General features: G+C 40.0%; 1 protein-coding gene across 5 annotated transcripts in view; it reads right to left on the reverse strand.

Annotated features, from left to right (window-relative positions):
• The window catches only part of LOC138975966 (carbohydrate sulfotransferase 13-like), an 18,011-nt gene extending 1,456 nt beyond the window's left edge, over nucleotides 1–16,555 (reverse strand). Inside the window, exons 1-5 of one of the 5 annotated variants that reach the window (XM_070348740.1) lie at nucleotides 16,077–16,555; nucleotides 8,831–8,934; nucleotides 7,900–7,943; nucleotides 844–1,251; nucleotides 1–504 (exon numbers count right to left, since the gene is read on the reverse strand). The exon at nucleotides 1–504 is cut by the window's left edge and continues 1,456 nt beyond it. In XM_070348740.1, coding sequence (XP_070204841.1) covers nucleotides 1–504; nucleotides 844–1,251; nucleotides 7,900–7,943; nucleotides 8,831–8,900 — 1,026 coding nt within the window. In that variant the 5' untranslated portion in view covers nucleotides 8,901–8,934; nucleotides 16,077–16,555. Of the gene's footprint in view, nucleotides 505–843; nucleotides 1,252–7,899; nucleotides 7,944–8,830; nucleotides 8,935–9,313; nucleotides 9,411–11,458 lie in introns of those variants that run through there. The other 4 variants (XM_070348739.1, XM_070348738.1, XM_070348741.1 and 1 more) reach the window with 4 other exon arrangements.
• Between the last annotated feature and the right edge of the window lie 1,087 nt (nucleotides 16,556–17,642).

Below are 17,642 nucleotides of genomic sequence, written 5' to 3' on the forward strand. Positions count from 1 at the left end.
ACGCCTCACGATGGCGAACATCCTGCAGTTTGGCAGGAACACCTTCACAATGACAATGACAATGACAATGACAATGACAGTTACATTAACGATAACACGCCTCGCGATGGCGAACATTCTGCAGTCTGGCAGGAACACCTTTACAATGACAATGACAATGACAGTTACAATAATAATAACACGCCTCACAATGGCGAACATCCTGCAGTTTGGCAGGAACACCTTCACAATGACAATGACAATGACAGTTACAATAATAATAACACGCCTCGCCTTGGCGAACATTCTGCAGTCTGGCAGGAACACCTTTACAATGACAATGACAATGACAATGCCAATGACTAAGACAGTTATTACATTCATACTAGCACGCCTCGCGATGAGGAACATTCTGCGGTCTGGCAGGAACACCTTTACAATGACAATGACAATGACAATGATAGTTATTATATCAATAATAACACGCCTCGCGATGGCGAACATCCTGCAGTCTGGCAGGAACACCTTTACAATTAGAATGACAATAACAATGACAATGACAATGACAATAACAATGACAATGACAATGACAATGACAATGAAAGTTACATTAATATTAATACGCCTTGCGATGTCGAACATCATACAGTCAATAGCAGTTACAATAACAATAGCAAATAAAATGACAATTGCAACAACAATAGCAATAACAATACTTTAGTTGCCCCTTTACAGGAAACTACAGCAATGGTCGCAAATTATCATAAGATTAATATCCAACACTCCTTAAGATTTCCGAGCCGAAAACAATAAACTGGAGCCTTGCGCAATCTTGGCAGATAAGACCCAAATTAAAAACTTCACCTTGTCCATGTAGGCAGAGAAAAGGCGCGAGAACGGGTCTCTGACGAAGAAGAACTTGTGGTCGTAGTTTTCCAGGATCTTGTGAATCGTCTCGGGGGTGTTACGCTCGTCGGAGAAGGACGCCTTACCTCGCATGCCTTGCCCGTGCAAGAAACTTTTGTTGAACAACTCTCCTTCCCCCACCCTCCCGATCAGCAGCTTCATGACCCTCAGCAGGAAGCTGGTGCCCACTTTCTGGATGCCGCAGTACAGCAGCCTGTGGCGTTTGCTGAAGGAAAAGTAGCGGTAGATGTTCTGGGAGATGTTGTAAGATGGTGGCTGATTCCCGCAGAACTTTTGAATGGTCTCCCGCCTCCCTTGGTGCTCTCGGCTCAGGATTGCGGGGTTCACCTTTTGCCGTGCGTAGGACTGGTGACGGACAGATAATGAATTCTATGACCGTTTGAATGAGCGAATGAATTAAGAAATATTTTAAATGATCGCACACACACACACACACACACACACACGCACGCACGCACGCACACACACACACACACACACACACACACACACACACACACACACACACACACACACACACACACAGCAGCCCTTCTGCGTTGATTAAACTGTGTCCAGCAAAAGACCCGTGTTATATGAGGTCCCCCAGGGTTCTGTCCTTGGACCACTTCACTTTTCCCTGTATATTAATGATCTTTCTTTTCGTATTAATGATGACTGTGAACTCTTTGCAGACGGTGCGACCATACACACTTCTGATAAACAAATTGACAAAGTTTATTAATCGTTGCAGAACAGTGTGGACGATCTTATAAATTGAACAGATTATAACCACATGAGTCTTCATCCCAAAACGACAAAATACATGTTAATTACATGAAGGCAAAAGAGACAAAACATACGGAACAATCTTCATTCCATATTAATTGGCAACGACGCAATAGGAGAGGTAGGAGATCACAAAGGTTAGGGAGTAAATATCGATAATAATTTATCTTGGGCCCATCATGTTAGGTCGTTGTGTAAAACCATGTCGATGAAAACATATCAGTTGAACAGAATTAAACACTTTCTCGATTCGCACTCAAGGTTATTATTTTTTAACGCATATATACAAACCATCACGAATAACTGTTCAACCATCTGGGACTATGCCAGTGATAATATTGTAAAACTATTGTATAGTCTGCACAAACGAACGCTGAAACAAATTTTATTAAAACAATCCAGTCTCGTATTAATTTTGACGATTATACGAAACTGAAGATGTTCCCATTCAGCGGTACATAATAACGTGCTATTGTAGATAAGCTTACAGCGAGTCGCATTCAAATTACAAACTTACGACTACATTGTGAAACAAAACTTGACTAAATGTAAAAAGGAAAATGGATCACAAGGGCTCACGATGGCTCAGGGGTAAGATAAACCACGCAAAAATGAATTCTTTGAAAATTGCTCGCTCTTTACGGAGGGCACCTAGGATGTTCTCAAGCGGTGAGTGTTTAAATGAAAAGGTGTTTGTACTGTGTGTAAAAGCCTGACAGTATCTGTGATGGTTTACGGGAGGCTTACTGTGCCTTTAACCCGTGATTTGTACAAATGTAAAACATTATACAAATCACGGGGCGCGCCCCGCGATTTGTAAAATGTGTTACAAATCACATAAATGCGTCCGATACTTTCTTGTCATCTCCAAAGTCAAGGGATCAATTAGATATTGTCAATTTTTTCATTACTTTATTGTCCCATCGCTGGAAAATTCGGGTCGCTTCCTCCCAGTGGAAAGCTAGCAGCAACATAGTCGCGCTACTCCAAAGTCAAGGGATCTATTTGATTTTGTTTCATTATTTTTTTTCTTTACTTTATTGTCTCATCGCTGGAAAATTTGGGTCGTTTCCTCCCAGTGGAAAGCAAGCAGCAACAGAGCCGCAACAGAGTCGCGTTACCCCAAAGTCAAGGGATCTATTCTTTTTTTACAATATTTGTTTTCATTACTTTATTTTTTCCTCGCTGGGAAATTCGGGTCGCTTCCTCCCGGCAGTGGAAAGCTAGCAGCAACAGAGTCGCGCTACCCCAAAGTCAAGGGATCTATTAGAATTATGTTCTCTTTCATTGTTATGCTAAAAATTGTAATATTTTCCCTATCCGGTCCAAACCACCCCCCGCCACCCAGCATAGAGGCTCTGAACAACAAATATTGATAATAATAAATGGCATGTATTACTTTGTGGAATGCAATAATTTAAAATTTTAAAATTTTACAAATCGCGGTTTTAGGTTCGACGTAATTTGTAAAAAGTGTTTACATTTTTACAAATCACGGGTTCACAAACGTCCCCATTCCAAAAATAGATATCTTTAAGCCAAGTTTAGCTTATTCTGGCAGGGTCCTGTCGAATTTTCTCCCGGAATTTGTGAGAGATGCGTCTAAATACTTTCAAGAAACACCTTTCATTATATTTAATTTCAAGTTGCGAAAATTCACAGTGATGGAAGACTTCGTTTTAGATTTATTTTCATATTTGTTCATAGCATCAGTGTTTCATTATATAACAAGAGGCGAAGCCTTCAAGGCTCCCGTAAGAAATCAACAAACAGTAACACAAACTCATCCGTCTAACACACACACACACGTATACCTAAAGTGTGGATGGTTACCTAAGAGGCGGCACTGGGTGTAGTGCCTTTCTAGTGCACTTGCACTACAACAGCACTGGGTGCAGTACTCGCTCCGGCATCGAAGAATTTTGCACTAAAAAATGCACAAAATTTGACCTATTTCGTCGCCTATAGAGGACGGAAAGAATGTCATTTTGAACATTGTTATGACATTCTTTCCGTCAAAAAAGTCAATTTAACGGTGTTAAATGAAGCGACCATCCACACAATTAGGTTGCCATCCAGAGTTTAGGTTGCCATCCACGTGTGGATGGTTGCCTTATGGTGATTTAGGCAACCAAACCTGTGGAAACGGGGGTACACACACACCCACACACACACACACACACACACACACACACTCACTCACACGCACACACACACACACACACACACACACAGTTAAAACTAACGCATCATATCAACTCCATGTATAATTTTCAAAAGAAGGCAAACAGATAAAATGACTGTGTATTTGTTGTTGGTGCAGTTGTTCTTCAATGAGATCTTGTGCAATCCTCACACACACACACACACACACACACACACACACACACACACACACACACACACACACACACACACAGGCACTGTGTTCATTTGCAAATCTACCATCAACTTATCTGTCTTTAGCACTGCAGACACTAAGCAATAGGTACCTGCCATGTGGCCACTTTTTCCACTGCTGTCCTCAGTCCCATACTTTTCATCAAGACTTGTGAGTGGATCTAAATTCGGAAGTCTTCATGTGGCTGAGGCATATCTGACATAGCGTCGATCTTGTAGGTTAACCTCCTTTCTGAAACAAATGGCAAAATGCGATTAGTTATGATGACTACAACCTACACAAATATAAACAGTGTTTTGAAACAGAATAGTCAGGTTATACAAGCCACTTTACCTATGCAGCATGGTAACCCTACAATATGCGAAACATGTCAACTGACTGCAGCAGCCTGGTTCTTAAAATAATTCTGACGGTCAACACAACCAACACACTATTCACATTCCATTTTAAGGAACAACGGAGGTACTCTCTGAGGGTCTTGTTTAAATGATAACGATCAACTCAGGAGGGAAAAAATTAGAGAGAAAAAAAGAAACCACATCAACCGCAGAAAAATACAGAATCACTGTGACACATGTCATGTACCATTATTTACAAACAAATGCCACAGCAAGCTTTGTCTCAAAATTCTCATTCTAATTCTGTCCGAAAGAATCTAATCTTACGTTGTACTGCCTTGAAAGAAAATGCCAACAAAGACAAGAAAGCTGTTGCAAGGTAAGCTTACCAAACGTTACATAGCGAATCATGATAGTGCGTAAACAGCAAACAGTACAATCAAAGAGAGAATCGAGTCTGGAATGAAACGCGATACAGATCTAGCATTCAAAAACTGTCTTTCAAGTTCAAGGAAGTTGTTGCAAGGTAAGACTTACTAAATTGTACAGACAAAACCATGACAGTGCATGTTTTGAATCTGAGGAAAAAATCGTAATCATTTTGACTTTGAGAACAGATTCATTCCGTTTCCTTATATCTGCATGTTCAAGTAAATGATGGACAGTTTTTTTCGGGCAGAGTAAACTTAACTTGAGACTCTACTGCAAGTCTTGAAATTCACATAAATCGAACCACGAACAATTAAAGACATCCAAACATTACAGGCACTTTAGATCAACTCATTTCACTAGAGGTGACTGCCTAGCACTGTGTTTGACATCCGTGTCTGCTGAAATAATAAAAAGAAATTAAAACAGTAGGTGACACGTTATCAGAGTGGGAGACACTAGATCTGTCTCTGTACTTACCGGGATACGGCTGCCAGATCGACACTGCGCTTTCGACAGCTCTTCCTCGCGTGGACATTGAAAAAACGCTGTGCAGATCAAATTGTAGGAAATCTCCCTTTGGTAGCTTCTTTATTTACTTTTCTGGAGCTTAGAAACCGAACAACATGAAGTCGTCTTCCCCGAATCGGCGAATGCAGAAGTGAGAACTGGAGAAGTGAATCTATGCCACAATCCTTCGCGCGACCCCTGAGCTGGTCTTGACACCTGACCTGGTCTTGACACCTGACCTGGTCTACATTCCACACAGAAACCAGTCAACTGCTTGTACCCCTTCAAAACCCCCCCACCACCCGTTTTCTTTGGATACACGCTTTAACTACACACATGCCGACACAATGTTGATCATTGCTTCAATATTTTGAAGATGGTGCTTGAAAAATAACCAGGTGAAATGAGTATTTCGGTGTTTAGTCAAATGTTAAAGTTTCTACCACAGACATACACACGCACACACGCACACACACACACACACACACACACACACACACACACACACACACACACACACACGCACAGACAGACAAAGTCACGATCGCATAGGCTACACTTACGTGAGCCAAAAACTCGTTTTGATAACATACAGGGTGACCCAAAATAAATGCAACCCATGAAAATGCTAATAATTTCTGCATTATTTTGTTCAACGAACTACTTCATATTTAGTGTACATTAAATTAAGCTTATGATCTTATCACGAAGTTTCAAATTTATAGATCAAGTGGTCTGATTTTTGTGCTCTTTCGAAAAAACTATCCAAATTCAGGAATCGGCTGAAAAGTAGGTGGTTTGACATTGAGCAGTACCACTCTCACTCGATTTAAACCTTTCAAACTTTTACCTTTGGGAATATATGAAGGTACAAGTATACAAAAACACCCGAGATCATTGGTGATCTGAAAAAGTCAGTAATAGCTCATCTGGAGGGTTGAAATAGCGGGGATATAGCTCAGTCGGTAGCGCGCTGGATTTGTATTCAGTTGGCCGCTGTCAGCGTGAGTTCGATCCCAGGTTCGGCGGAAATTTATTTCACAGAGTCAACTTTGTGTGCAGACTCTCTTCGGTGTCCGAACCTCCCCCCGTGTACACTACATTGGGTGTGCACGTTAAAGATCCCACGATTGACAAAAGGGTCTTTCCTGGCAAAATTGCTTAGGCACAGTTAATAATTGTCTACCTATACCCGTGTGACTTGGAATAATAGGCCGTGAAAGGTAAATATGCGCCGAAATGGCTGCAATCTACTGGCCGTATAAAATTTCATCTCACACGGCATCACTGCAGAGCGCCTAGAACTGTACCCACGGAATATGCGCGATATAAGACTCATTGATTGATTGATTGATTGAGTGTGTTTACCGCTCAATGTCAAACCTCCTACTTTTCAGCCGATTCCTGAAATTGGATATTTGTTTCGAAAGAGCACAAAACGCAGACCACTTGTTCGATACCTTTTACACTTTACAATATGATCATGCATAGGCTGAAGTTAATGTACACCAAATATGAAGTAGTTCGTTGAACAGATTCAGAAGTTATTGGAAATGTTCTGGGTTGCATTTTTCTTTTGGGTCACCTTGTACTTGCTCGTGCATGTTTATTCAGGTTTTTTTTCTTCTCACTACTGTGCATATATAACGCTTATTATTCGTGTAAAACCTTTAATGTGTAAATATTCATGTTTTTTGCTTTCTGCTTTTTCTGTTTCTACTACTCTTAGAGTAGTCCCTCACTGGGCGAGAGCTGTTTGAAAAAAAGCTCGTTTGCAATGCTTCTGCCACAACCCTCGAAAAATTAAATTTGATTTAATTTGATTGATCTCTCTTTCTTATTCTCTCTCTCTCTCTCTCTCTCTCTCTCTCTCTCTCTCTCTCTCTCTCTCTCTCTCTCTCTCTCTCTCTCTCTCTCTCTCTCTCTCTCTCTCTCTCTCTCCCCTTTTGTGAAGATAAATTAGAGACCGAAATCCATTTTTTTTTCGAATGCCAAACATATTGTGAGTTAAGAATAAAGTATTTAGCACAGTTTTTAAGTGTTGGTGATCAGTTGGGCAGTATGATTACCATGTTTAAAAAACAAGACACAGAAACAATTGTAGATTTAGCAAAGTTTTTGTTTTTTGCATTTCAGTTAAGATTGTCAATGTTAAATAATAATGAGGATTAATTGTCGCTGAAGGTTTTGTTGTTGCTGTATTTATTGTTCGGTTGTATGTATATATCAGGTAGCATTGATGCGCAAGATTATAGATAGAGGAAAGCTAGGAACAAACCACTGTGTATTTTGCATACGTTTAAATATCATGTTTTCTTTTTTTTCCTGTGATTCATGTGTACCCCCCCCCCCCCCCCATTGAAAGGGGCTGTAGGCCCATATTCAATTAAACTGTGTCAGTGTCAGTGTCAGTGTCTCTCTCTCTCCCTCTCTCTCCTTCTCTCTCTCTCTCTCTACCCTCTCTCTCTCTCTCCACACTCTCTCTCTCTCTCTCTCTCTCTCTCTCTCTCTCTCTCTCTCTCTCTCTCTCTATTTCCATTCACTTACCCGAATCCCTGTGAACCAAAGTGTCTGGTCGACGTTAGGAATTACTGCAAAGTCAAACATTTTTGTTTTAATAGGCCCCCAAGCAGATTGTAAAATCCGTGTAAATAGCTACACCTAAATCATCGGAAGCCTACAGTAAGAAAAGTCGCACGTACTTAAAGAGTAATTCACAACTGCATCAGCAGCCACACAAAAAGATAACTTGACCCAAGATTGCTGGACGAGAATTTCAAAGAATTGGATTAAAAAATGCGGTTACCACTGTGCGGATTAAATTTCAAGCAACACTAAATATAGCAAAGGCTTTGTTTTATGTACAAGAAAGACGACAGTCCGGTGAAGATGCAGACTTTAACTAAGATGGTAGTATAGGAAGGCAGTAAGATAGTCGGATTGACGAGTAGACATAGATGACGAGATGCAAATAGAGGTGAGGAACTAAACTGCAATATATTAACTGAATGCGTTATATATTGTGTGTAAAAAATGTCTGTTTGTCTGTCTGTCTGTAAAAAAATTCCATTTCAAACGGCAGAAATTAATATGTAAGCGCCTAGGGCTATATCTAGATTAGGCGCATAAAAATGATCACAATAATAATAATAATAATAATAATAATAATAATAATAATAATAATAATAATAATAATATACTGGAAACGTTTGGAGAAACCATATGTGCATGGTGGTGTTTGCGTGCGCGCGAGTGTGTGTGTGTGTGTGTGTGTGTGTGTGTGTGTGTGTGTGAGAGAGAGAGAGACAGACAGACAGACGGACAGACTGACATACATAGACAGACAGACATAGACAGACAGACAGACAGACAGACGGATAGAAGGAGGAAGTGTATGAGAGTAAACGTTAACACGGATAAGAAGATAAAGAAAGATAAATTAAGTCAACTGTAGCGTGAATATCAAACTCAGACGTACCATATACGGCCACGACGAAGCAAAAGGCAAAGACGCCCAAACACACTGGAAGGTGCTTGCGCAAAGACATTCCACTCGTTACAAGCGCACGAAAAGGTGGTCGTCTGTACAGAAACGGAACAAACGAAAGGAAAAATTTAATCCAGGAATGAAGCAGCAAAGTCAGCCTACATTTACCTTTAACGTTTCCCTATATCTACTTATGCACCGACTTATGTTTCAAGTAACATTCTATGTTTCATCCTGTGATTCACCTTAAAGCGTTCGTCGACAACAAACTAGAGAATAAGACAAATGCTGAATCGGTCTCGCATGACCTCCTAATGGGTTCTCAAGACAAAACAACAACAACAACAACAACAACAACATCAACAACAACAACAACAACAACAACAACAAACAACAACAACAAATTTGTTTCGACCATTTTGGTTCACATGCACCACATTTTCTTCCGAACAACTACACCGCCTTTTAGCTTACATCTACACCACCTGTTTCCTCGCACCATGGAACTGTTCCCCTTTATACATCATCTTGTTTGTTTCATATACACAATTTGTTTCTATCCACGTAAAATACACCAAATGTTTCTTTACATATTAACATGTATCTTTTGCACGTATACCACCGACATATTGCCAGAACCACACACCACTTTTTTTTCTCACTACATAAACAGCAAACGTTCCCACATACACACCATCTGCCATCATAGTCTTTATCATTCTTGGGCACATTTTGTTTTCCGTATTAACCCACCTCATTTTTTTTCATGCAGAAAAAGACAACATATTTTGTTGTGATACACATACCCTGCCTTTTATCCGCAGTCTTCATATATCCTGTCACTTTGTGTAACATCTGGTCTCCTTTCAAGGTAGTTTTCCCTGAACAACACTCTCAGGTCAAAACGGGGGAAACTGCCTTAATGATATCTTTAACAATGACAATTAATACTTTCTCCTGTTTTACTATTCGCGTATGACGGTTTTGGTTACTTACATCTTGCGCGACGAATTTTACTGCCACCACGGATCTTCTTGTTGTGTTGCCAGCGAATTGTTTTTACATATACCCGCGAAAATCACGTTACTCTACAAACTCTCTTGCTGCGTTGCCCGCGGATGAATGTACATATACCCGCGAAAATCACGTTACTCTACAACCTCTCTTGCTGCGTTGCCAGCGGATGAATGTACAAATACCCGCGAAAATCACGTTACTCTACAACCTCTCTTGCTGCGTTGCCAGCGGATGAATGTACAAATACCCGCGAAAATCACGTTACTCTACAAACTCTCTTGCTGCGTTGCCAGCGGATGAATGTACAAATACACGCGAAACGCAAGTTACTCTACAAACTCTCTTGCTGCGTTGCCAGCGGATGAATGTACATATACCCGCGAAAATCACGTTACTCTACACAATCTCTTGCTGCGTTGCCAGGTGATAAATGTACATATAGCCGCGAAAACCACGTAACTCTACAAACTCTCTCGCTCTCTTGCCCGTAATCCAGTGCACATTTTTTTTTATCTGTTGAAATCATAGTGACAATTCTCTACGAACTCTTATCTCTGTTGCCTATGAACCTGCATCCATCTTTCTAAGAAAATCAGATGCGTTGACTCACTCCTTTAGCTTTGCCCTTTAGCTTACGATACAGAAAGTTACGTGCGTCTACAAAATGTCTTACTCTGTTGCCTCTGCACCAGTATCGATGTTAACACCTGATTGTGCGTCAACACACTCTCTTGCCCTGTGGTCGATGAACCAGTATCCAGCTATCCATGAAAATCGTGTGCGTCTACACACTTTCTTGCTCTGTTGTCTGTGAATCAGTATCCATCTATCCACGATAATCGTGTGCGTCTTCACACTTTCTTGCTCTGTTGTCTAAGAACCAGTATCCATAAAACTCGTGTGCGACTACACACTATCTGTCCCTGTTGCCTATGAAGCAGCATTCATCTAACCGTGAAAAATGTTTGCGTCTACAAACTTTCTTGCCCTTCGGTCTTTGGATAAGTATCCATTTATTCATGAATAGTATGTGTGGGTACACACTCTCTTGCTGTGTTGCCTACGATACAGTATCCATCTATCCATTAAAATGACGTGCGTTTACAATCTCCTCCTCGGTTGCCTATGAACTAGTATCCATCTATCCAAAAGAATTTACATGCGTCTACAAACTCTCTTTCTCAATGGCCTATTAACCAGTCCCTATCAATCCGTGAAAATCTTATGCGTTTAAAATATCTGTAGCTTTAATGTTGTTGCCAATAAACCAATATTCATATATTCGAGAAAAAAAACCATTGCAACTTAAAAAATGTGTCTCCGATACAGACACAGAACAACAAAACTAATTGTAAAAATAAAAATGCCAAAAAAAGCGACCCATATAAAAAAATTTAAAAAAGCGATCCATATAATTTTATACCGCTTATACGAATACATACTATCGAGCTCCATTGCCTGCAAACCAGTACTACGCAAGAAAAAATTAAGTTACTTGAGAAATGTGTCCCGAAAGTTACTGTTACTTCATGTCCTTAAAAGGAACATTTTCCTGTGAGGACCTTAAGGACCGCGAAATACAAATCCTATTAATATTATTACCTCAGTTAATGCTCGTCTCCGGGGAAGGTACGCTGAAGCTAAAGTTTGTTCATTTTCTGATGTGAAGTGGGGTTGATAGTGTGTAACAGCTGAGAGTAGCCATTAAGTAATTGGCTCTTAAAGGTACTGTCCTGCTGGTGTAAGCAATCATGTTCATCTCCTGTCTGTGCGTGCGTGCGTGCGCGTGCGTGCGTACGTGCGTGCGTGCGTAAGGAAAGACGTTTGGCTCATAGCCTCAACACGTGTAATAAATAATTCATACACGTGTAAGAAATAATTCATACACATGTAAGAAATAATTCACACACGTGCGTTGAATCAGAGGTGCAGGAAAACTTCAATCGGAAAATGTACGACTTGCAAAGCTCTGTTATTACTGCATAGAATGTCTACCGCGATTTAAAAAAAAAAAGTATAAGTATTTGGAGAAATAACAGTAAATATGACTCAAGATTTCGAAGTCGAACAGCGACGTTTCTTCACTCTCAGCGATTGTTTTGCTCTGAAAAGTGAAAAGCGTGAGCTGAAATCGAACGGAAGGCACCATTTTACCTTTTCGTTCGTCGTACGTTGTTTTTATAAAATCTCTTTGACTTGGGTGATTTCGTCCACCATTGTTTTTCAGGTGTATTCCCAGTGCGAGTTTTTGAATCGCTTAACCACGTTTGTTTGTTTGTTTGCTTAACGCCCAGCCAACCACGAAGGGCCCTATCAGGGCGGTACTTAACCACGTGACTCCTACATTTAATACACATGTAAGAAATAATTCATACACATGTAAGAACTAATTCATACACGTGCATAAAATAAAAGTATTTATCACGTGTATATCAAATAATTAACGCGCGTGTAATAAATATGAATACACGTGTATTAAATACTTTTAGTTATGCACGTGTAATAATCATTTCATACACGTGTATGAATTATTTCGACGGATTTGCAGGGGAAATTCGTTCACTTAGAAATATCAAAACATTTTTTTGACAAGAGATTTTATGCAATGCCAATGTGTGTGTGTGTGTGTGTGTGTGTGTGTGTGTGTGTGTGTGTGTGTGTGTGTGTGTGTGTGTGTGTGTGTGTGTGTGTGTGTGTGTAATACATAAATACAAGCAAAAAAGAATCAGAGACAGCGTACATTTTTTAACATGTTTCTAACAATACATTCATGAAGAAGCATTTTTACCGCAACCATATCATTCCAATACTGCTCGTCCATAACATACTGCTATTTATATTTAATAAACAAGAGGATACATAATGCTTTTCATGTAAACGCTAGGTGGCAGAAGAAAATAGACGATACGCCCTCCCAATGCGTCCATACGTGTATCACTCAGCACAGCTTATCACAGTTAAGTGACTTGTCCACACAAATCACTTTTGACAAAATCGATGAGTTTAATTAATTCATTGAAAAATAATACAGAAGGTACGTTTTAACCCAAGAAGAACGAGCTACGACAATAAACACAATAGATTTTAGTGAAATATCGTTATTCTGTCCGCTCGCTTCTGATGTTTGATTCCAAGTGTCATTGCATTTAAAGTTTGCGAGAGAGGGTATACTTGTATAATGAGCGTGACACGTGATGACTGTTGGATGTTGTTTTTTTATATTATTACATTCTCTACGCATTTTACATGTGTGTACGAATAAAATTCGTTCCCATTTAAGACACTAGAAAATTCGACTTGTTTTATTTTGTCAATATGACAGCAGTAATTGACACTTTTACAATATTCTGTTTATATTGCCTGAAAATAAAACAGAAATCGAAGATTCATTCTCTTGACGGTCAACGCAGCTTCATAGTGTATAAAAGACAAGGTGGTTTTTTTCATATTCGTGAAAGTAAGACTCAGAAAAAGACAGAGACAAAGAGATAGACTAGAAGACAGACAAAAAGAGAATTGAATCGAACTTTATTTAACAAGGATTAAGATTTAAGGCTACGCCTTTTCTTACAATCTGTCCTTCGGACGCACAGACACACAATGATAAAATTAAAAAAATTAAATTTAAAAAGAGAGAGAGAGAGAGAGAGAGAGAGAGAGAGAGAGAGAGAGAGAGAGAGAGAGAGAGAGAGAGAGAGAGAGAGAGAAATAAACTGAGAGAAACAGTGAGGTCGGAAACCGTCGGGTGACCGTGTTTAACTTTACCACCAACAATGAAATACGGCAGCTTGAAAACATCTTCCATGCCTAAATGCAGGACTCCTTTTTAAGTGCCAACTGCTGTGTCCTTTTTATGGCATCTGTCAGCTGTTACACGCTATTAACGCCGCTTTCACGATATGAGCGAACTCCAGCGTCTCTCGTGTAAACTTTTTGCGTCTCTTTGCTTTTAACTTTGAGACAAGCTGCGAGGTTACTTTGACTTGATTCTCTGATAGATGAATAGTAATCCGTTGACAACATGTGGGTGTTGACATGGAATTACTCAGTTACAGGTTGAGAGGGATGTGTGTGTGTGTGTGAGTGTGTGTGTGTGTGTGTGTGTGTGTGTGTGTTTGTTTGTGCGTGCGTGCGTGCGTGCGTGTGTATGTGTGTGTGTGTCTGTGTGTGTCTGTCTGTGTGTGAGTGTCTGTGTGTTGGTGTGTCTGTGTGCCTATGTGTCTGTGCATGTGTGTTTGTGGGGCGCGAACAGTTAAGTGTTCGTATATAATACACAATCTAAATACTTCAAATGAAACCTATCAATGTGTAAGTCTCAGGCCGACAGTTTGATAGAATGTTTATTGATGGCCTTTGGCGACTTCTTCAAAGATTGCACCTCCTGTGACTGTTTGTTTTAGATAAATGGGTCGACGTCTTTGTACAGTCAATTTTAGCTGGATGATTTATTGACGGGGAGGGGGTAGGGGAGGATAATGTGCTATTTTTCTTTGTTTAAAGGCACAGTGCAGCTCACAGCCTTCGTTTTGCGTTTTTGTTGCAGCTGAGTGCATTTACAGTTCAAAAATCCTCCTATGGTAGTAAAACAAACCCAAAACTACCCAACGACGACATCTGTGAAGCTCGACAGTTTCTTGTTCACGCGAGTGCATAAATTAACCTAGTTAGTACGTGGTGTTTGGTCGGAGTTCGATTCAACTGAGTGATTCTGGCCTCCATTTTGTTTTACACAAACTCATGATGACGTCTGACATAGTTTGCTTAGTGACGTGTCTTTGTGCATGATGTGGTGATCTACCTGATCTAAATTTAGATCCAAAAATAGGTCAAGACCAGCCGGGTCCGAGTACGAAATTAATTCGTAAAAAAATCGCAGTTCTTGACTCTTTGGGTGCAAGTCAATGAAACTTGGTAGTTCTTCTAACGGATAGCTGCCTGAGGTATGACTAAAAGCCCCAGGGGCTCCGTGCACCTGGATTTGACAAGTTCAGTACCTTTAAAGGGTCTTTTTGCCGTGCATTCGCCGTGAAAAATGGATACCTTCTAAACACACACACACACACACACTGATCACAATATACGGTGAGTCTTGCAATGGAAGAACAAAGATTATGGATCAGACCTAATTAATTGTATTCAGTATGCGTGTATTCAGCCATTTTGGTTCAAGGGAGACAATTCTCTTTTAAAATTATTGATGGCACACAGGTCAAAGCAGAGGTTAACTTGCGTGCACGTGTACCTAGCAGGAGGGGGGTGATTCGGGTCAGAAGTGGGGTAAAGCACTTTGGTCTTCAGTCTTTGGGTTATAGCTTTCAGTGGAGAAGATGCCAACATGAAAATGCACTATGCTCTACTATTTATTGATGGCCGCCGTCTTTCTTCAATTAGCTGAGGGCGGTGAACATGTGTTGTTGTTTGCCGTTCTCATGAAACATAAGTAATCAATTTATCAACTTGATTATATTCACAACAGGGACCTATCACTCTTCTTTGCATGTTTTTATGCCTACGGATTTTCAAATACTCTGCAACACATGTAATCCAAATTCAACATGTGGGTACAATACCGCTTCTTTTATGAAAACATTGCTTCGGCCATGTTGATTTTAATCAACCAATTTTCTTGTAGTACTTGTAATGGGTACTTGTTCAGCAGATGTCACCTGTTCATGCTCTTTAAAAATGTACATGCCTAATTGCTCAGAATGTTATACATAGCTAATTACATATTCATGCAATCGAAGACAAATTCAGTTGCACAAAACAAGCGATGAGCACATACTGAAAAAATGCTATTAAATCCAGGATACTTCACGATAAAAAGATGTTTAAAATAATGCAAATTCAAATTTGCAAAGTATGCTTTTATCGTTAGTTTGTGAAATATTTTCTGATTAAGGCAATTGTCCCTATACGGTGATCAAAAGTACACTCACGAAGACCTTAACGCCTGAAGAACTATAATAAATAAATAAACATATATATATATACAAATAAATACATAAATAAATAGATAAATAAATAAATAAACAAATAAACAGATACATTAAATAAATAAATAAATAGATACATAAATAAATAGATACATAAATAAATAAATAAATAAATAGATAGATTCAATAAATAAATAAATCCATAAATGCATAACAAATAAATTAATTCATTAATCAAAATTTACAAAAACTCCCAACAACACAACACAGCATTATTATTTCACCTATTCAAGATATTTGCCAAAACAAAGCACTTCTACATGCGGGCAATGTCACTTCAATCGCTTTCATAGTCGGGCTCTGGTGAAGGACTTCTCCCCGCCGAAAAACGACGACTGGTGGCAGTAGCAGCCGGCACGGAATACGGGGAGCTAGGATCTGGTGTACCAGGTCTGGGTCCTTTCGCCATCCGGTTGCGGGCCGGGAGTTGTGGCGCGGAGTCATTGCCATCATCGTCCACAACGACACGCTTGGTGGACATCTGATCACTGCCTTCATCGCTGTCGACTCTCGCTGTGGATGTGCCTGTCAAAACAGTTTGTGTTTACTTAAAGGCCCATTCGCCTCACTGCCTCCGATCTGGTCAGGCTTTTACATGGGATAGTTAGTTAGTTAGCTGTTGCTTTTTGGGTCCAGCGGACCATAATAGGCCAAATCAGGACCCCGTTTTACATGGGATGAGGACATCCCTCCACTTTTTCACATACCATAAATGAACACCCGCACGGCTCGCTGTGGTGAGTTGAACTGTTTTGATGAATTAATTTCCTAGAAAGGCAACGGTGCATTGTACAACCTTAATTAAAAAAAAAGTATAACTGTGCACAGAGAGCAACCAGGCTGTTCATTTTTGGTATATGAACAAATGGATTGATGGTCTTATCCCGTGGAAAAGCCTGACTAGATCTGGGACAGTTAGCCCAACTGTTCACGAGTCGGAGTGGGCCTTGAAATCTGATGATACTGACCAGTATCCAGATACAAATGAAAAACTTAATTTAAAGGCACACTCATTCACGGGTAAACGTTTCGGCCAACCATCTCAAATCTGGCAAGGCTTGTATATGTGATAAGGCCATCCCTCCACGTGGTCACTTACCAAACATCAACAGTCTTCGTGCTCTCTGTAAACATTGAGCTTTTTTATTAATGTATTTCATATAAGCCACTAAAGAGATCACTGAACCCTCAATAATTGAGGGGTACTTCTACAACAAAAGCCTCATATCAGTCACTGACAGCTTACCTTGATTATAGTCAAGGTCAAATCGGCGTTTTACAACATGTCTGCTGAAAGCATGGTTTTAATGATTGTCCCTTGACGAGGCTACCCATCAGTATCTCTATGATCCTTAATTATTAAGCAACGAGCCCTATAGCTCTAAACTGAAAATATTGCCGAAAAGTGCGACCCTTTTGCTACTTTTGTGTGATGACATAGTACATGGGGCGAGGTACTTCGGGATCTCTGGGCTGTCTTCTGCATTTGCCGGGTTTGGCAGACCGTTGACCTTTTCTCCACTGATTATTCGGTCCGTATTGGCCAGCAAGGGTCAAACCATATAGCAATTGTCTTTGTGCGATCCTCGGTAGTGTGCAAAAGTACCTAGAGAAACCTAAAGCCTCGTCATTAAATGATTATCACACTACAATTCTGAACCCCTTTGGGGGTACGAAAAGTACCCAAAAAGACAGACTTGTTTAGGTCTTAAAACTTGGCAATTGTCAGCTCAAGCAATTAAGCTATGGTGCACAAAAGAGCTTTCATTATTTTGAAGACTGCACACAAC

Source organism: Littorina saxatilis, linkage group LG9 (genome assembly GCF_037325665.1).
Source record: "Littorina saxatilis isolate snail1 linkage group LG9, US_GU_Lsax_2.0, whole genome shotgun sequence".
Classification (NCBI taxonomy): Eukaryota; Metazoa; Mollusca; class Gastropoda; order Littorinimorpha; family Littorinidae; genus Littorina; species Littorina saxatilis.